Below are 21523 nucleotides of genomic sequence, written 5' to 3'. Positions count from 1 at the left end.
CTGCCATTAGAATTTGCAGGTCTGTAGTTTAGCAACTGACAACGCTGAAAATTTTTGCCCTGGCCAAGACATGGGAAAAATAATGCAAGTTTTCAACAGAGTAGCTGTCAATCATTGTATGGCCGTAGGGGTAGTGGTAGTCACCACATATGTGCCAAGTACCATTCTTTTTAGGAACTAGTTTGATCGGGGATGCCCGGGCATTGTCTGATGGCCTGACTATGCCAGCTCACAAAAGTTCATCCACCACAGCTTTAGTCACTTTACGTTTTTTGGAAGCTAGACGATGGGGGTGGCAGTGGACAGTGGGGCCTGGTGTGATTGTAATGTGGTGGACTGTACCACTGTACCATCCCACATGGCACAGACTGTATGTGGTTTAATGGGGGCTCTTTTTAAATCTGCCAGAAGAAATTGGCTCCCAGGACTGGTTCAGCTGCCCCTGCCACTAAGAGTGTCCAAGGTATTTGCATACCTGTGCCGAGGTCGAGCGTGATGTGTGTGTTTCCAGCAACCGCATTACAGTGTCAGTGGCCGTTCACAGTTGCAACAGCTATTGTGACAGAGTAGCAGGCATGAGAGCAGCCGGCAGAATGCTCATGTAAGCCCCAGTATCAATGAGGTAATATGTGTGCAGGCGCCTGTCATGGATGAATTGTCAGGAACCATTTACCCATGGAAATGCTGTGTCAGTGTTGTTTTTCTGTGGTGTGCAGAGGCACCTTGTTAACAAAGAGCGGCCTGGAGCACCTACGTCTGATCACCGTTGTAGTTTAGGTAGGTGTAGGGAACAATTGACAGGAATGTGGGAAAGAAATACAGTAGAAGAAGGATGGGTAGCTTTGAGGGATGAAATAGTGAAGGCAGCAGAGGATCAAATAGGTAAAGAGACGAGGGCTAGTAGAAACCCTTGGGTAACAGAAAAAATATTGAATTTAACTGATGAAAGGAGAAAATATAAAAATGCAGTAAATGAAGCAGGCAAAAAGGAATACAAATGTCTCAAAAATGATATCGACAGGAAGTGCAAAATGGCTAAACAGGTATGGCTAGAGGACAAATGTAAGGATGTAGAGGCTTATCTCACTAGGGGTAAAATAGATACCGCCTACAGGAAAATTAAAGAGTCCTTTGGAGAAAGGAGAACCACTTGTATGAATATCAAGAGCTCAGATGGAAACCTAGTTCTAAGCAAAGAAGGGAAAGCAGAAAAGTGGAAGGAGTATATAAAGGGTCTATACAAGGGCGATGTACTTGAGGACAATATTATGGAAATGGAAGAGGATGTAGATGATGATGAAATTGGAGATATGACACTGCGTGAAAAGTTTGACAGAGCACTGAAAGACCTGAGTCGAACATGGCCCCCGGAGTACACAACATTCCATTAGAACTACTGACAACCTTGGGAGAGCCAGTCCTGACAAAACTCTACCATCTGGTGAGCAAGATGTATGAGACAAGCGAAATACCATCAGACTTCAAGAAGAATATAATAATTCCAATCCCAAAGAAAGCAGGTGTTGACAGATGTAAAAATTACTGAACTATCAGTTTAATAAGTCACAGCTGCAAAATACTAACGCGAATTCTTTACAGACGAATGGAAAAACTGATAGAAGCCGACCTCGGGGAAGATCAGTTTGGATTCTGTAGAAATCTTGGAACACGTGAGGCAATACTGACCATATTACTTATCTTAGAAGAAAGATTAAGGAAAGGCAATCCTACGTTTCTAGCATTTGTAGACTTGGAGAAAGCTTTTGACAGTGTTGATTGGAATACTCTCTTTCAAATTCTGAAGGTGGCAGGGGTAAAATACAGGGAGCGAAAGGCTATTTACAATTTGTACAAAAAGCAGGTGGCAGTTATAAGAGTCGAGGGGTATGAAAGGGAAGCAGTGGTTGGGAAGGGAGTGAGACAGGGGTGTAGCCTCTCCCCAATGTTATTCAATCTGTATATTGAGCAAGCAATAAGGGAAACAAAAGAAAAGTTCGGAGTTGGTATTAAAATCCACGGAGAAGAAATAAAAACTTTGAGGTTCACCGATGGCATTGTAATTCTGTCAGAGACAGCAAAGGACATGGAAGAGCAGTTGAACGGAATGGGCAGTGTCTTGAAAGGACGGTACAAGATGAACATCAACAAAAGCAAAACGAGGCTAATGGAATGTAGTCGAATTAAGTCGGGTGATGCTGAGGGAATTAGATTTGGAAATGGAACACTTGAAGTAGTAAAGGAGTTTTGCTATTTGGGGAGCAAAATAACTGATGATGGTCGAAGTAGAGAGGATATAAAATGTAGACTGGCAATGGCAAGGAAAGCGTTTCTGAAGAAGAGAAATTTGTTAACATCGAGTATAGATTTAAGTGTCAGGAAGTCGTTTCTGAAAGTATTTGTATGGAGTGTAGCCATGTATGGAAGTGAAACATGGACGGTAAATAGTTTGGACAAGAAGAGAATAGAAGCTTTCGAAATGTGGTGCTACAGAAGAGTGCTGAAGATTAGATGGGTAGATCACATAACTAATGAGGAGGTATTGAATAGAATTGGGGAGAAGAGGAGTTTGTGGCACAACTTGACAAGAATAAGGGATCGGTTGGTAGGACATGTTCTGAGGCATCAAGGAATCACAAGTTTAGCATTGGAGGGCAGTGTGGAGGGTAAAAATCGTAGAGGGAGACCAAGCGATGAATACACTAAGCATATTCAGAAGGATGTAGGCTGCAGTAGGTACTGGGAGATGAAGAAGCTTGCACAGGATAGAGTAGCATGGAGAGCTGCATCAAACCAGTCTCAAGACTGAAGACCACATCAACAACAAGAGGGTTGTCTGCAGCATTGTGCATCCTGCCCAAATCTGATGTGAAACCAGAAGTAGTATTGCTGTGTGTTGGGCACAGAAGCAGGTGATACACTTGGTCAGTGCAGCTTTCATTGGGGCAATGGCCAGTTGAGGGGGGGGGGGGGGGGGGCAACAACCTTGATTGTCACTGTAGGTGAGTGTTGTCTGCCGGAGCCACGGAAGGCGCTCGGGGTGGGAGGGGCAGTGGGCACTCACCAGTCAGGGTTGGTCCGACTGCCATCAGGTAGTTTGTGGCTGCATGGACTGATGGAACATCTTGGCTGGGATCATGCAAAATCAGTTTTGGTGCAGGCATACTGGGCATTTACTACAGTGTGGTACTATTGATTGTTGATTAGAATGCTGTGTTGTGATAGTGTGTGCATTCTGTCAGCGACTCAAAGTTTACACTCCAGCAGTGGCTCCTCATGTGCTAGCAGCACTGTCTGGATTTCTCTGGCAGTTTTGGGAGCCGAAGTGGCCATAGCACACTATCAGGCAGGAGTGTTGGGTCAATTAGAACTCGCAGGCAGCACCAGAATGAAGACAGCATGCTGTAGCCCAAAATAGTCTCGTTGATGATGAGATGTAACTGTTGCTCATGTGTGAATGTTAGTTATTGTAGCAGTAGTGTCTTGGCAGTTTTGAATTAGTGAAAAGCCAGAACATCCAAATCAAGTTGCAAATATGGTTCGAGGTTAGTTAAGAAGAGTGTCAATCTTCTTGTCATTCCCAATTATGCCACAATAGTTTCAGATGGTGGTGGACAGTATTATGGCCATCAGCGGTTTGATGAATGGCTGCACTTGTGAATGAAGTTCCGGGGATGACACAGTAGGCAGAACTTTCCCAATGTCAGATGTCTGGGACAATGGAAAATGTATGTGAGAGTGTGCATGGGGTCTTGGCACTGTAAAGAAGGAAGGTGTGATCCATTTATTATCCAGTAGCACTGTCTGTATGTCATGGATGCAAATGCGAAGCATAATGCTGGACCGGAAGCGAGTCAGTTGTGATACCTGGCACGGCTGTGATATGAGTGATATCATAGTCTGCCTCACAGAACTCACGTTTATTCCCAACGGTCAGAACAAGATTTGGAAAATCAGAATAGACAGGTACTGAAAGGTGACGAAAAACCTTGAGCCCGCAGTCAGTCGACAGATGGATGATGAATACAGAATGATGGAATGGTATGGTGCAGAGCATAGTTGTTCAACCTTAATGGCACTGTGGGAGGTCTCCATATGGTTCAGGTCATTAATGTGGGTATAATCACACTCATAATCACTAGCACTGGGACATGCGATGTTTTATCCTGAGCAAAAGTCAGAGGCCTTAGATCACTATTTGCTATGGAGGCTGGTAGCCATTCTTTATTGTGATTCTCTGCTGCACTTTTCTCTGAAGTACCAGGAATAGATCCACTTGGTGTCGAATCTGAAAAGCTTGTTGTGAAGTCACTTGGTAAGTTCGACACTCGTCGTGGCACAGTTCACTGCTTGACATCAGTGGGGATGTGAGGCTGGTCCAAAACTGTGGCAAACAATGAAGTCATTGTCACTGTCATTCAGCATTGTAGTATCATCCAAGCCTTGGCAGATATTTAGTGATTTTGCAGATGGAATATTTGTGGAATTCATGAGTATTTGTTGACAGATGTTGTCAACATTGTCAAAGAAACAGTGTGGTTCAGTCATTTGTAATGGCAGCATTCTTGATGACATAATCAAAGCAGCAGGTTTTCGACTCAACAGCAAAATCGTTGTGTGACGCAGAAATTCAGGGTCACCACTGTGGGAAATGGTGTACATGTGGTGTTATAGCGGAATAGTGACACAGCATAGAGGTACGGTTTCCTCACTGTTTATTAATAAGCGCAGTATAAATGACTCATGTAATCTTATGAGCATACAGAGCACACAAACTCCCACTGCCTCACAGGGCAGCAGTCATCCTTTTACCTAGTCAGAGATGTTACACCACCATGAACTCATACCAAGTAGAATGTACACGGAATGTTGAATGTATGTGAAGAAGGATAATGAATGGTCACAAATTTGTTTGAAGAATGGAAGAATATCATGAAATGCTATAAATCCTAAACTGGCAGATACTTGAGAGTATACCATGAAAATTTGCTCACAAAGTTTCAAGAACCAGTATTAAGTGAAGAATCTAGGAATATACTATAGCTCTCCACATGTTGCTCATGTATGGATCATGAAAACAAGATCAGTATGGCTTCAAATTAAGAAGAATTACAGTGTGCACAGAGGCATTTAAGCAGTTATTCTTCCCTGCACTCCATACAAAAATTGAAGGGGAAGAAATGCCAATATATGCTGCAAAAGGAAAGTACCCTCTTCCATACACTTCACACTAGTATTCAGAGTATAGACCTAGATGTAGATGTAGATGCATCATTTTACCACTGGAACTGCACCTGCCCAATGGATATGATCCATTTTATGCACATCTCCTGTAGACACACAAATTAAAGTCCCCTGCAGCAGTTCCTGTCTGTATGTTTGGGCTAATCTCAGGAACCACTGTAGGGATTTCAGTATGGCTTTCGCTGATATGCAGACATATTATTTATTATTTCTCCAAGTCAGTAACAATTACAACACATGATGATTACTATTAAAAACAAATGAAAGCAAGAATTATCAAACTACATTACTGTTGACCAAAGTCATGCCACTTCAGTTGTGTTCAGATTCGCAAGCAGAGGAAATGCAAAATGCAAGACATTGTTGACAATCCAGTAGATCTTTCATCATCCATGTTTATATGCAGTAAAAGTTGATGGTATCCATAGATAGGGATTGATAATTGGTCCCTTCCTCTTTATATGTTACGTCAATGACTTCCCAAAGATAGTAAAAAATGATACCTTCATTACAATGTATGCAGATGATACTTCAGGCCTTTGTTGGGGAAATGATATTCTTAATCGCAGCATAGAGGTAAAAAAGTTTATAGATATTGCAAAGGAAAAGTTTGAAAATGACAGTCTAAAAGTCAACTTACAAAAAACAAATATAATCCCCTTCAATGTTGGTGATTTGCAAACTTGTATTGATTCTCAAGACAGCAATATCGTAGGGCAAATCTGCAGTGAGTGTAAATTCCTACGTATATGCATAAATAGCAAACTACTATGGACACAACAAATTGACAATGTATGTGCAAGGCTATCATCTAGCCCGTATGTTTTAAGAAGAATAGCTCCATATGTCAATACCCAAACAATGAGGATGATGTATTTTGGTTTAATACATCCGTTTCTAGCATATGGTCTTGCACTGTGGGGTGGGGCTTCCAAAACTCATGTAGACCGAATATTTAAACTCCAGAAAAGAGCTTTGAGAATATTAGGCAAAAAAGATGCTCGAACATCATGTAAGGAATTGTTTATAGAATTTAAAATTCTATCTATTCAATGCATATGTTTGAAACAATAGTATTAACTGTAGAAGATACGAAATATACCTGTTGTAATGCAGAAGTTCATGATAACAATACTAGACAAGTACAAAATTACCACATAATACACAGAAGACTGAAAAAAACTGCAAACAGTCCATATATTAATGGAGCAAAATACTTCAATGCACTGCTAAATGAACTGAAGGTAATAACTGGAGAGACATTCAAAAAACATCTAAAATCATGGCTCATTGAGGAGTGCTTCTATAGCCTACTGTAGAAACTAAAATCTGAAGTATTATTATGCAAATAATTTGGACTACATTCTTAAGTTCCTATTATAAAGTAAAATTAGATTGTATACTGTTGTATTGTACTACCAATTGCTATGCATGTAATTACATGTTTCACGCAAATAAATTACAAATTACAAATACCATTTCTGAAAATTACTTTTGGCTCTTCCAACTTCAGAACTAAGATGGCTGAGTGACCTGTGGATCTCCACACAATCCAGTTCTGTTCATGCCCCAGCAGTAGGCTTTCTGAGAGGAGAGTCCAGGAAGAGTTATTGTTAAGTCAAGAAATCCACAATTATTTCCTTGCTGTAGCTGCTGCTGTTTGCAAAACTGGAATGGTCTCCAGGAAATTTCTCCTGGACCTCAATCTTTTTGTTCTCTCTGTGTTGGCAACTATTTCACAACAAATATATGCTGCAGCTATGTGTATAGTTTATAAATAATTCTTGCAACCTGCTGAATTATGATGGATTAAAGTCTCATACCACTGTGAAAATGATGCCATTATCATCTACTGGTGGACAGCAGAATGCATTGGAATCATCCCTGCAGGTGTAAGACTGCAAGACTGCAGCAGCATGCCTGTACAAGCTAATGCAAAATTCTTAAACAACTTGTGATGCAGGACGAATCAGGTATTAATGTTTAAGAGGTATAAAGGGAAATGAAGGTAAAGGTCGCACAGAAAATGCAGCTCACACCAAACTGATGTTGAAATCAGGTGGTCAGCAAGTGGCTGTAGCTCACTCTGAACTCCATTGTGGTCAGGTTTTAATTTTAACTGTCTGCAGTGTCCTGTAAACAACCACTTAAAAATGGATATGCCAGACAAGTTGCCTGGCCATGGATACATAATGTTGCTCATGTGAATCCAGTGTGGCTTGCTATTTAAGAAATAAAGCAAAGTAATTCTTGAACTATAAGTTTAACTACTGTAATGTGCTTTTTTTGATACTGCTCTCCACTCTGAGCCTATTCACTATACTTATCATCACAGTTTAAGCAACATATTCAGCTTAATGTGAAATCTAAACTATACAGCCGGCTGGAATGGCCAAGCGGTTCTAAGCGCTACAGTCTGGAACCACGCGACTGCTACGATCGCAGGTTCGAACTGCTACGGTCGCAGGTTCGAATCCTGCCTCAGGCATGGATGTGTGTGATGTCCTTAGGTTAGTTAGGTTTAAGTAGTTCTAAGTTCTAGGGCACTTATGACCTCAGCAGTTGAGTCCCATAGTGCTCAGAGCCATTTGAACTAAACTATAAATCTCACTGATATTTATCACACATCACATACTAGAAGAACCCATATTAATTAGTCAAGGATTTCTTGATTAACTTCTTATATTAAAGCTAGGAAACAACTGCCACTAAATGAACATTCAACATCCTAGGAAACAACTGCCACTAAATGAACATTCAACATCTATTGTTAGAAGAATAGAAACAGGAAATTCTTCAACACCAAGTTCCAGTTGCGGAAATGAAAATTCCAAATGTGCCAAATGCAATTTCTGACTATCAAATTGTTACAAAAAGCTGTAAAAACATGAAACTTCCTGGTAGATTAAAACTGTATGCTGGACCAAGAGTCCAAGTTGGGACCTTTGCCTTTCTTGGGCAAGAGCTCTACTGACAAGTAAAGGTATTGCATTTGAATCTCAGACTGGTACACAGTTTTAAAGTGCCAAGAAGTTTCAGTGCACACTCCACCGCAAAGTGAAAATCTCATTCTGTGAAAAACATGTTTGCAAATCTCATATTAAAAACCACTGCCCAAATTGTGAAATGTAATAAGTTGTCTGTACTGATTTTTAGCTGAGCCAGCTATGAATTTAGAAATTACAGCTAGTGCAGTTTTCCCTGTTATTAACAATTTATTTTTTGTTCAATTTCAAAAGAACTGCACAAAAAATATTTTATTACTTCACAGATATGACTTAAAGCTTCCAATGCTCTAATATTTATTTCATGGCAATTAATACCCTGTTCATTTTTAATATAGGAAACTGAGATTTTACAAGTTATTGTTATTAATTTAATTGACAATTTTCTGGAGAGATAGGGCTTTCCATTTAAGTGAATGACAATTTTTTATGTGACTGCTTGCTTATAATACTGAAAATTTATTTATTTTGTTGCAAACTTAACCTAAAATTAAAATTACAATAACTGAATAATTTATTAGTATTATATTCTTAATAGCAGTTGGATCATTATGATTTGAAATAGCATGTCTGTATTGCTTTCTTAAGGAAAGGAACAGGCTTAATGACAGTTACTATAACTTTTTAAAATTTTTATTTATTTTCAAGGAGGCAAAAATAATGAAAACTCTTTTCTCTGTAAATAACTGCAAATAAAAGTGCTTAATTGTGAAGGTTTTCAAGCATGTTTATAAATAATATGTATGAAGGAGAATTGAAATTTAGATAGCTTTGAAATAAGTGAATAATTTAAGAAAGATTTGAGAATCGTATGAAAGAATTAAAAGCACAAGATGATAGCTGTGGTGCAGGCCAGTCAGCAAGGCAAATGTATTAGAAAACAGCTTCAAAACTTAAAAAACAAAATGTTGCATCCAACAAAATTTAAAAATTTTGAAGACCAATACCCCTAATTTGGCCTTAGCTTTGGAATTATTTATCATCCTACTGGCCAATACCTTGTGCATTCTCAAGTGAACAACAAATTAACAAACAGAAATCAATCTCTAGTAAAATAACTTTAAAGTGACAATGTTTCAAAATTTTCTGCTGATGAGTATAGATCCCCATACTTGCAGTTATTGTTATTGTGTAAAAAATGAAAACTAGTGTCTCATTTTTCTGCAAGATTCTAAAATAGATATTTCTATCAAATTAAAATTTGACTATAAGCAAGACATATACGAAAACAAGTGTAATATTGAATTGTACATAAATTCCAGGTAAACTGTACAAATGAGTACTAGTATTTTTTGCAATTCAAGTAACTCATTTCAAGTGGGCTCCATAAATTACAATACATGAACCCCAGCAAGATGCATGTACACAATTACAACATGCGTTTTGTTGCTTAGTATTTTCTCTCTGTTTTGTGTCAGTTTATACATAAAATTGGCGCTGGAATGTTGTTACCTGTAGCTACAGTCCTTGCGTAGATTTGGTACTATTTTCTCAGTTATTTGTTTGAAAAGTTTCATCTGTCGACATAAAGTTCCTATAATTTCTAAATAATTCTTTCTTTCTTTTTCAAATTCATTTTGAAGGTCTTTGTTTTCTGATTCAAGAGTGTTAAGCTAGAATAAAAATATTTAAGAAATAATTAACATTTACAATTTAATTGTTAATATATGGACCTAATCTGCATCCACACTTCAACTGTTATTTTAACACTGAAAGCATATAACTGATATAATTGTACATACCCTCACTTTATCCTTCAGAAATCTTTGTCTTAAACTCAATTCTCGATCATTATCTGAGTCCTGCAAATGAACATACATTACTAGCATTTTGAAATAGCTCAGTCCTCTACATGTTTACAGCCTACCATATCTGTCTATTACCTCCCTTTTTGCCATGACTTCAGAATTACTTATCCTACTATGCTATATACAAAGTGATTAAAGGATAATCTTATGGTTTTTGAGGTATAACTGCATTAATAATTTTAAGTTTAAAGTCTCATTACTATCAAAAACCCTGAACCTGTTACTAAAATATTCTACTTTTGAAATAATACAAGCATTAAAGATACAGCGAAGCTCAACCCAATAAGGTCGTGAATACTACAAAGATACTAATAGTCTTATTAAATGATCAATATAATGACAATATTTGAAATGTTGATGTGTTTACAAAATAGTATCATCAAAATCAATGTACTCCTGCAGCCGAGCAGAAATGTGCACTGATTATAAGGATGTTGTTTTACGTTGGGAAGAACAAACTTGTTATAAACTACTACAATATACTTAACCTAGGTAATCCTTATTACGTGTTGGTTGTCTTGATTTCAGATAGTGGCTAAAAGCTACCACCAATTCAGTGTATAATATTCTACTTCAAACTGTAGTTATCTTCCATTATTCTTTTCTATGAAATAGCTCTCAGTAGATTTAACTGACTATAAATGTTTATTATAGATATAAGTGCAAACATGTCTCAAACAGAGACTATACTCAAACTGAAACCAAGCCTTTTCCATAATTTCAAATGTTACATATTGATTGACATTGTTATCTTTGCTGTCCATGACACAGAGTACTCTGAGATCCTTTTTTGCACATGATACAGCATTGGTAGCTCCATGCAACACCTGCTGTGACATTGGGGTGTCTGCTGATGAAATCCATCTGCCACACGCCATCCAGGAAGTACCGCAAACAAAATAATCAAATACAAAACAAATATCTGAATATATACAAGATATTATCTACATTTAACATGAAGAGAGTACAGAAAATTTCACATCTCTTAATGTTTATGGAAAAATGCCCAAATTTAATTCAGCCACATTCTGTACCCTCATTAGGCATGCTGAAACACAGCTCATAGATGTTGATAAACACTAGATAAATTGTCAAAATATTGTGCAGGAAAAATAGAATCTCCTACCTAGCAGAACACACCAAAATGAATCTTCCATCAATTATACTATATCATAATACATTCAGGTTTCCACATAATTTGCATAAAGGAAGTGACACCATGCAATTAAGTTGCTGGAACAAGAATGTGGTAACACAGCATGAGGTACTAAAGCAGTTAAGGTCCTGGACTTCCAATTTACTTCTTCTTATCTTCTAAGGGACTCAAAGATCTCATGCCGCTATCACATGTTCCCTTCAACTGCTTCTGTCATGTGATGCTTCTTACCAATTATTTACACCAATCCTGTTGCATGTTGTATTAATTTCATTTAGCTATGTAGTACTAGGTCCCCCCTCGGTCTTTTTAACAACTGAATACTTGACTACTGTTTCACTCTGATCAGATGGCCAGACCACTGAAGTCTTCAGGAACTTATTATGCTCATTATTTTTGCTTTTTGTGATAGCATTTGGATTTCTATGTTGTCTCTTTTCTTCCAGTTTTGTGATTCATTATCACAGTATGGACCACATATTTTCCTACAAACTTTGTTTCAGAAACTTGTAACTTATATTATTATGTTTAGTTGAACTCCACATTTACACTGCATAGGTTAGGATTGATGATAGTATTATACAGCTTCAGTTTAGTTTTTATTCGCAGTACTTCAGATCCTGTGCAAGTTTTTATATGAAGTGATAGCCTCAGTTAGTGCTTTTCAGTCTCAATTTCAAGTCTAGTTGTCTCTGATTTTGTTTGTCTGTCAGTGCACCCAGAAACCAGAACAGTTCAGTACATCTGAATTTATGTTTGCCTCTTAATAAATGTGATTGGTTTTTTGTTCATTCTTACACCTTTGAATTATCATGTATTTTGTTTTCAGATTGTTTAATTTTAGGCCAAGTTTGTATGCCTCCCGCCCATGAACCATAGACCTTGCCGTTGGTGGGGAGGCTTGCGTGCCTCAGCAATACAGATAGCCGTACCGTAGGTGCAACCACAACGGAGGGGTATCTGTTGAGAGGCCAGACAAATGTGTGGTTCCTGAAGAGGGGCAGCAGCCTTTTCAGTAGTTACAGGGGCAACAGTCTGGATGACTGACTGATCTGGCCTTGTAACACTAACCAAAACGGCCTTGCTGTGCTGGTACTGCGAATGGCTAAAAGCAAGGGGAAACTACAACCGTAATTTTTCCCGAGGGCATGCAGCTTTACTGTATGGTTAAATGATGATGGCGTCCTCTCGGGTAAAATATTCTGGAGGTAAAATAGTCCCCCATTCGGATCTCCGGGCGGGGACTACTCAAGAGGATGTCGTTATCAGGAGAAAGAAAACTGGCATTCTACGGATCGGAGTGTGGAATGTCAGATCCCTAAATCGGGCAGGTGGGTTAGAAAATTTAAAAATGGAAATGGATAGGTTAAAGTTAGATATAGTGGGAATTAGTGATGTTCGGTGGCAGGAGGAACAAGACTTTTGGTCAGGTGACTACAGGGTTATAAACACAAAATCAAATAGGGGTAATGCAGGAGTAGGTTTAATAATGAATAGGAATGTGGGTAAGCTACTACAAACAGCATAGTGAATGCATTATTGTGGCCAAGATAGATACGAAGCCCACGCCTACTACAGTAGTTCAAGTTTATTATATGCGAACTAGCTCTGCAGATGACGAAGAAATTGAAGAAATGTATGATGAAATAAAAGAAATTATTCAGATAGTGAAGGGTGACGAAAATTTAATAGTCATGGGTGACTGGAATTTGGTAGTAGGAAAAGGGAGAGAAGGAAATGTAGTAGGTGAATATGGATTGGGGCTAAGAAATGAAAGAGGAGGCCGCCTGGTAGAATTTTGCACAGAGCACAACTTAATCATAGCTAACACTTGGTTTAAGAATCATGAAAGAAGGTTGTATACATGGAAGAAGCCTGGAGATACTGACAGATTTCAGATAGATTATATAATGGTAAGACAGAGATTTAGGAACCAGGTTTTAAATTGTAAGATATTTCCAGGGGCAGATGTGGACTCTGACCACAATCTATTGGTTATGACCTGTAGATTAAAACTGAAGAAGCTGCAAAAAGGTGGGAATTTAAGGAGATGGGACCTGGATAAACTGACTAAACCAGAGGTTGTACAGAGTTTGAGGGAGAGCATAAGGGAACAATTTACAGGAATGGGGGAAAGAAATACAGTAGAAGAAGAATGGATAGCTTTGAGGGATGAAGTAGTGAAGGCAGCAGAGGATCAAGTAGGTAAAAATACGAGGGCTAGTAGAAATCCTTGGGTAACAGAAGAAATACTGAATTTAATTGATGAAAGGAGAAAATATACAAATGCAGTAAATGAAGCAGGCAAAAAGGAATACAAACATCTCAAAAATGATATCGACAGGAAGTGCAAAATGGCTAAGCAGGGATGGCTAGAGGACAAATGTAAGGATGTAGAGGCTTATCTCACTTGGGGTAAGATAGATACTGCCTATAGGAAAATTAAAGAGACCTTTGGAGATAAGAGAACCACTTGCATGAACATCAAGAGCTCAGATGAAACCCAGTTCTAAGCAAAGAAGGGAAAGCAGAAAGGTGGAAGGAGTACATAGAAGGTCTATACAAGGGTGATGTATTTGAGGACAATATTATGGAAATTGAAGAGGATGTAGATGAAGATGAAATGGGAGATACGATACTGCGTGAAGAGTTTGACAGAGCACTGAAAGACCTGAGTCGAAACAAGGCCCCCGGAGTAGACAACATTCCATTGGAACTACTGACGGCCTTGAGAGAGCCAGTCCTGACAAAACTCTACCATCTAGTGAGCAAGATGTATGAAACAGGTGAAATACCCTCAGACTTCAAGAAGAATATAATAATTCCAATCCCAAAGAAAGCAGGTGTTGACAGATGTGAAAATTACCGAACTATCAGTTTAATAAGTCACAGCTGCAAAATACTAATGCAAATTCTTTAGAGAAGAATGGAAAAACTAGTAGAAGCTGACCTCGGGGAAGATCAGTTTGGATTCCGTAGAAATGTTGGAACACGTGAGGCAATACTGACCCTACGACTCATCTTAGAAGCTAGATTAAGTAAGGGCAAACATACCTTTATAGCATTTGTAGACTTGGAGAAAGCTTTTGACAATGTTGACTGGAATACTCTCTTTCAAATTCTGAAGGTGGCAGGGGTAAAATACAAGGAGCGAAAGGGTATTTACAATTTGTACAGAAACCAGATGTCAGAAAAATTTGGAGTAGGTATTAAAATCCATGGAGAAGAAATAAAAACTTTGAGGTTCGCCGATGACATTGTAATTCTGTCAGAGACAGCAAAGGACTTGGAAGAGCAGTTGAATGGAATAGACAGTGTCTTGAAAGGAGGATATAAGATGAACATCAACAAAAGCAAAACGAGGATAATGGAATGTAGTCGAATTAAGTCGGGTGATGCTGAGGGAATTAGATTAGGAAATGAGACACTTAAAGTAGTAAAGGAGTTTTGCTATTTGGGGAGCAAAATAACTGATGATGGTCGAAGTAGAGAGGATATAAAATGTAGACTGGCAATGGCAAGGAAAGTGTTTCTGAAGAAGAGAAATTTGTTAACATCGAGTATAGATTTAAGTGTCAGGAAGTCATTTCTGAAAGTATTTGTATGGTGTGTAGTTATGTATGGAAGTGAAACATGGACGATAAATCATTTTGACAAGAAGAGAATAGAAGCTTTTGAAATGTGGTGCTACAGAAGAATGCTGAAGATTAGATGGGTAGATCACATAACTAATGAGGAAGTATTGAATAGGATTGGGGAGAAGAGGAGTTTGTGGCACAACTTCACTAGAAGAAGGGGTCGGTTGGTAGGGCATGTTCTGAGGCATCAAGGGATCACCAATTTAGTATTGGAGGGCAGCGTGGAGGGTAAAAATCGTAGAGGGAGACCAAGAGATGAATACACTAAGCAGATTCAGGAGGATGTAGGTTGCGGTAGGTACTGGGAGATGAAGAAGCTTGCACAGGACAGAGTAGCATGGAGAGCTGTTATCAAACCAGTCTCAGGACTGAAGACCACAACAACAAGTTTGTATGCTTTTTCTGTGAGCTCCACAAATAGCTGTCTAACCTCAGTTTCACTTTTTCCTGGGAGTACTATATCATTTCCATACACTAACATCTTAACTTTATTTCTCAGGAGAATCCCAGCAGGTATCAGTTTGAGTTTACTCTCAACTCTCTTGAAGGCTACATTAAAAAAAGAAGGGACCTCGTCTTAGTCCAGGTTTATTTCTAAAATGACCATATTTTATTCCATTAAGAAAAAGCCTCCTTATACTATCATCCATGCAAATTTTACAAAGACTGATAGGTTTAATGGGAAATCTAAATTTTTTCATTACATTCCAAAGGCTTTGCCTCTGAATGAAGTCACAAGCTTTCATGAAATTGATGAATAAGTAAGCTTTTTTTTGTTAACACTCCCATACTTTTTCATTCACTTTTCTAACTACAAATATATTGTTAGTAGTGGATCTATCTCTGTTTGAAAGCGTCTATCTCTGTCTGTGAAAACCATTTTGATAATCCCAATTACAGTGACAAAAGTCATGGAATAGTGATATGCACATACACAGTTGGTGATAGTATTGCATACAGAAGGTATATAAGGGCAGTGCATGCCAGAGCTAACATTTGTACTCAGGTGAGTCATGTGGAAAGGTTTCGAACATGAGTATGGCTCCATGACATGAATTAACAGCCCTTGAATGCAGAATGATAGTTGGAGCCAGAAGCATGGGACATTCCATTTTGGAAATCATTGGGGAATTCAATATTTCATGATCCACAGTTTCAACAGTGCTGATACACATTTCAGGGATTACCCCTCACCATGAACAATGCAGTGGCCAACAGTATGATGAACATATCCGTTATGACAGTGTGGTGAAATTTGGCATTAATGGGCTGTGGTAGCAGATGACTGACACAACTGCCTTTGCTAACTGCATAGCCTTGCCTGCAGCACCTTTCCTGGGCTCATAACAGTTTCAGGTGGACCCTGGAAGACAGGAAAACTGTGACCTGGTCACAAGTGTCCCAGCTGATGGTAGGGTTCGAGTGTGGTGCAGACCCCATGAAGCCATGGATCCAAGTTGTCAACAAGGCACTGTGCATGCTGGTGGTGATGAGGAAAACCTGCGAAAGTTACGCAAGCTTTGTGCATGAAAACACATTTCAAGTGCTTTCGATTGCCGATAGTGAAAATGCAACTTACAGTTCACATGAACGATGGGAAAAGCAAAAAGGCACTTTGGGGAATAAGGTAAGAGAAGAAAATTTACTGATGCAATCAACTGTGAAGGAGGTCAATATAAATGTGCCAACCAAAATTTGTGTCGAAGTGTGTAGTAAAACAATACAAAACGATTCGCAAATTGTGAACTCCAATAACAGGAAACTGTTTGTGTTTTCAGACAGCCATGGTCGTGGACTTCCGAGTAAACTAAAAGAAACAACTAAAACATTTTCGTGTGGTATAGTGAAACCGGGAGCCCCACTTAGCAAAATTTAAAAAAATGACCGAATCCGCAGAGGCAAAAAATCTGCATGATAAAGACTTCGTTGTACTTATGAGAGGCGCAAACGATGTCTACAAAAATGAAACAGCGAGTGCAACGCGCGATCTTAAACAGTGTCTGAGGAACCTCACTCACACTAACGTAATACTTATCAATATTCCGCATCGCTATGATCTTGTAAGATGGTCATGTGTTAATAGGGAAATAGAAAGTGCCAACAGTCAGTTTGCAAAAATCTGCAGACATTTTAAAAACGTGAAATGCATTGATATAAGCAGTATTGGACGTAGATTCCACATGCAACACGGACTTCACCTGAATGGCTTGGGGAAAGAATATCTGACAAGCCTGATAACCAGGGTAATAAAAAACCATCAAAATAAATTCAAAACCAAAACGATAATTGCATTACCATCGCCTGACTCCATAACGAAAACGCTTCAAAAAAATTCATTAGAAACTTCATCATCAGCAGCAAAACATGTAAAAAAAGACCAAATTTTAACAGAAAGAACAGTGGACATTGATTTCAACAACAAAAGAACTACTGTTCCTCATCAGCCAAGTATTATTTTAGACGAAAATAACAAAAACGAGAAGACTCCAAGTTCACAAGGAAACACAGCAGTAGTGGTAGAACCAACATTTGAAGTGTCAGAAACAGCACCACCATCAACAACAACAAATAGAAGGCTGTTGGACAGAAGAAATGCTGAGCCTCCTTCTCATCTCAACGATTTTTTATGTGTGGGCCTGAAGAAAAAGAAGGGACAACAGTAGGTAGTGTCAGGTGTCTCCTCTCTCCTGTCTCAAGGCAGACTCCAATGGATTCTTAGTCAGGTAACAGCACTAATAGAATGAAAAAGCAAGAGGAAGGCATCTCGTTCTTCCATCAAAACATAAGGGGCCTCTTAAACAAAACAGATCAACTCCTTATTAACATTAGTGAAAAGGACAGTATAAATAATGCCCAGATTTTGTGCTTAACTGAGCACCATGTTACTGATAAATGTGCCTTGCCATCTATAGTAAGTTATACTTTAGTAGCATACTACTGTAGGGAAAGTAAAGATAAAGGTGGAGTAGCAATTTATGTTAAGGATAGTGTAGCATACAAAGCTATAGATATTAAGAAATATTGTGTGGAACAACAATTTGAGGCATGTGCCACAGAAATAACAACTAAATTATACACAATAATAGTGTTGGCTGTATACAGGGCTCCTTCAGGTGACATAAAAACTTTTCTGCATTCAATGGAACTCCTACTGTCATGGCTACTTTCAAAAGCGAAGGATATTGTAGTATTAGGTGATTTCAATATAAACTTTTTGACAGAAAATAAGAATAAAATAGACTTTGAGATTGTGATGACCTTACACAATCTGACATCAGTAATAAACTTCCCAACAAGAATTACATCCGAGTGCCGAACTATGATAGACAACATTTTTTTAGATGTAAATAGACATCAGAATTATATTGTCAGGCAGGTAATAAGTGGGCTTTCAGATCATGATGGACAAATTCTCACTATTTATGACGTTAATCTGTTCAAAAAAGAATTTCCTCAATGGAAATTCATAAGAGTAATTAATGAAGAGGCGAAAGGAACTTTCAACCACAGGTTGCAGCAAATGGATTGGTCTTTAGTATATAGCCATGATGATGTTGATACTAAATTTAACTGTTTTATAAATGAATTCTGTGCTCTTTTTGAAGAAATATTTCCCAAGAAATGGGTCAGAAACAGGGCTTCCAATTCTGTAAGCAAGCCTTGGATTACAAAAGGTATAAAACAGCCATGTAAAACTAAAAGGGAAACTTATGCTCCAATAAGATTCTGTAAAGATGTAGAAAAATGGGAACACTATAGAATATACTGTAAAATTTTGAAGAAACTAATACAGAAATCAAAAGCCCTTTATTATGAGAAGAAAATAGATAATTCTAATAATAAAATAAAGCAATTTGAAGCATTGTAAAAAAAAGAAACAGGAAGAGATACAACAAGTAAAGAAGATATAAATAATATCAGATATGAAGGTATCCTAGTAGATAACCCCAAAACGGTGGCTGAGATTTTTAATAAACTCTTCCTATCAGTAACTCAACAGATTGGTTGCAAGCCCGATGTTGATGAAGCTGTAACTCTTTGTCAAGCCGTATATTCAAACACAATTTCAGAAATGCACCTTAATCCTGTCACTGTAGAAGAAATTCAAAAAATCATCATGTCTCTAAAAAGTACGAATTCTGCAGGGGTTGATAATATATCTAGTAATTTATTGAAATATTCTTGTGTGTGGATAAGGGACATTCTCTGTCATATTTTCAATGCTTCCCTTCAGAAAGGTGTTGTTCCCAGTAGACTTAAGTATGCCATTGTGAAGCCCCTGTACAAAAAGGGTGATAAAGATGAACTAACTAACTATCGACCTATCTCTTTGCTGACAGCTTTCTCCAAAATTCTAGAAAAGCTAATACATGTAAGAATTACTGATCATCTCATGAAGAACGAAGTTCTCAGTAAGAGCCAGTTTGGCTTTCAAAAGGGCCGTTCAACAGAAGATGCAGTCTACGCACTTGCAAATGAAGTCCTAGAAACTCTTAATGAAAAAATGCTAGCACTTGGTGTCTTCTGTGATTTATCCAAAGCGTTTGACTGTTGATCACCAGATTCTCTTGCAAAAAGCAATATTAGTAGGAATAAGTGGTGTTGCGGGCAATTGGCTACAGTCGTACCTCCAAGACAGAAAACAAAAAGTTGTGTTGAATAGCTCGGGTGGAGTATGTGACACTTCCTCAGATTCTGAATGGAGTTCCATTACATGTGGAGTGCCCCAGGGCTCAATTCTTGGGCCACTATTATTCCTGATTTTTATAAACGATCTACCATCATGTACAAGCCTGCCGTGTAAATTTACATTATTTGCTGACGATACCACAATTTTTATGAGCAGTAGAACAGACAACAATCTTGAGGAACTCACTAATCACATATTTTTATGAGCAGTAGAACAGACAACAATCTTGAGGAACTCACTAATCACATACTCTCAGATATGGTTAATTGGTTCAAGGTGAATGGTCTCTCATTAAATTCCAGCAAGACCAGCTTTATTCAATTCTGTACAAAAACAGAAAAAGAGAGAGAGATAAGTGTGACATGTGGTAATCAACCAATAGTTAGAACGGAAACAACAAAATTTCTTGGAGTGCACATTGACAAGAAAATGAATTGGTCTTCACATATTATTGATCTCTGTAAGAGGCTTAGCTCTGCTACCTATGCTTTACGGGTTGTCACTACATGTGTTGAACCTAACACTGCAAAAGTGGCATATTATGGCTATTTTCATTGTCTCATTGAGTACGGAATTATTTTTTGGGGCAACCAGCCATTAGCAAGGAAAGTGTTCATTGCACAGAAGCGAGCTTTAAGAATTATATGTGGATTGCGCCCAAGAGACTCTTGTAGAAATAGTTTTCGTAATCTTAAAATATACACAACTGCATGCCAATATATTTTTTCTCTCATGTGTTTTGTTTGTAAAAATATAGATATATTTCAACCAAACAGTAATTATCATGAGCATAACACACGGAGGAAGAATGACATACACAGTGAACTCAGAAATTTGAGCCTGGCACAAAAGGGTGTCCACTACACTGGAGCAAAACTCTTCAATGCTCTTCCTCCCGAAATAAAGACAAAGATTCACAACAATAGTGAGTTTAAGAAAGCTCTAAAAATATTTTTGCTAGAAAAAGCTTTTTACAGTCTAGATGAATTTTTAACTAAATAAATTGTAATATTTTAATATTATATAATACAAGTTGACATAATGCCACTATGAATTTTATTTAACCTGAGCTCTGTAACTGTGTGTGCTCCGTATGTGTTTTCTGTAGTGTTTTAATGATTCTAAGAAAATATGTATTTTCTTTTTCTATATTGCTGCCCAAAGAATTTACTGTATAAACTTTTATATAATTATGTACTCAAATTTCTGTATATGCTATAAGATTATCAGATTGTATTTGTAAAAAACTGACTCATTCCACGTCCTTGTGTATCCAACACAGTTGGACCTATGGAACAAGAAATAAATCAAATCAAATCAAATCAAATAATGGTGTGGGCTGTGCCACAGCAGGTGGAGACAGCCACTTGCCATTACACCTTGTCAATGTTCTGAGCTGATGTCTTTTACACCACACTTGCACATATGGCAAACCATAGTGCACACAATGGGATGTTCCACACTTAACAACTACCTGTATCTTCTAGTCTCCACAAACATCTTTTCTTGGCCTGAGTGGTTTGAAGTGGAACACATTATATCACAGAATTGACATGTGACACATTCCTCCATGGCCACAATAGATGTTTAGAAACCCATCTTATTTGACAATTACAAACATCACATAACATTGAAAAATGTCAGACAGACAAAATAATTTTAACTTTTATTCAATTATTATTATTATTATTATCATCATCATCATCATCATCATCATCATCATCATCATCTGTCCGTAAGGTCACTTAAGACCAAACCCATTTTTAATTCTTCAAGCAATGTATGAGCATATCTTTTTTCGTCCAGTCCATTTAATTAATGAATATTTAGTTTCGAGCATAAACTTTACACTTATCATGCATTACAAAAATCACCATCACATTTATCAATTTTTTAGTGTGACATATATCTTGACACATTATTTCTTTTTCTAGAATTTATGAGAGCTTAGCTCCCTCTATTTCATTTTCATTTTAGAAAAATAT

General features: G+C 37.9%; 1 protein-coding gene across 1 annotated transcript in view; it reads right to left on the bottom strand.

The window, feature by feature from the left end:
* Positions 1 to 21523, bottom strand: part of LOC124613837 (osmotic avoidance abnormal protein 3-like) — a 303288-nt gene that overhangs the window by 34314 nt on the left and 247451 nt on the right. The window contains exons 10-11 of the mRNA XM_047142560.1: positions 9989 to 10048; positions 9699 to 9859 (exon numbers count right to left, since the gene is read on the bottom strand). Of these exons, the coding sequence (XP_046998516.1) occupies positions 9699 to 9859; positions 9989 to 10048 (221 nt within the window). The remainder of the gene's footprint in view (positions 1 to 9698; positions 9860 to 9988; positions 10049 to 21523) is intronic.

The sequence above is a fragment of the Schistocerca americana genome, chromosome 4 (assembly GCF_021461395.2).
Source record: "Schistocerca americana isolate TAMUIC-IGC-003095 chromosome 4, iqSchAmer2.1, whole genome shotgun sequence".
Taxonomy (NCBI): domain Eukaryota; kingdom Metazoa; phylum Arthropoda; class Insecta; order Orthoptera; family Acrididae; genus Schistocerca; species Schistocerca americana.
Note: the sequence above shows the minus strand (reverse complement) of the source record. Positions and strands in the feature narration are given on the sequence as shown.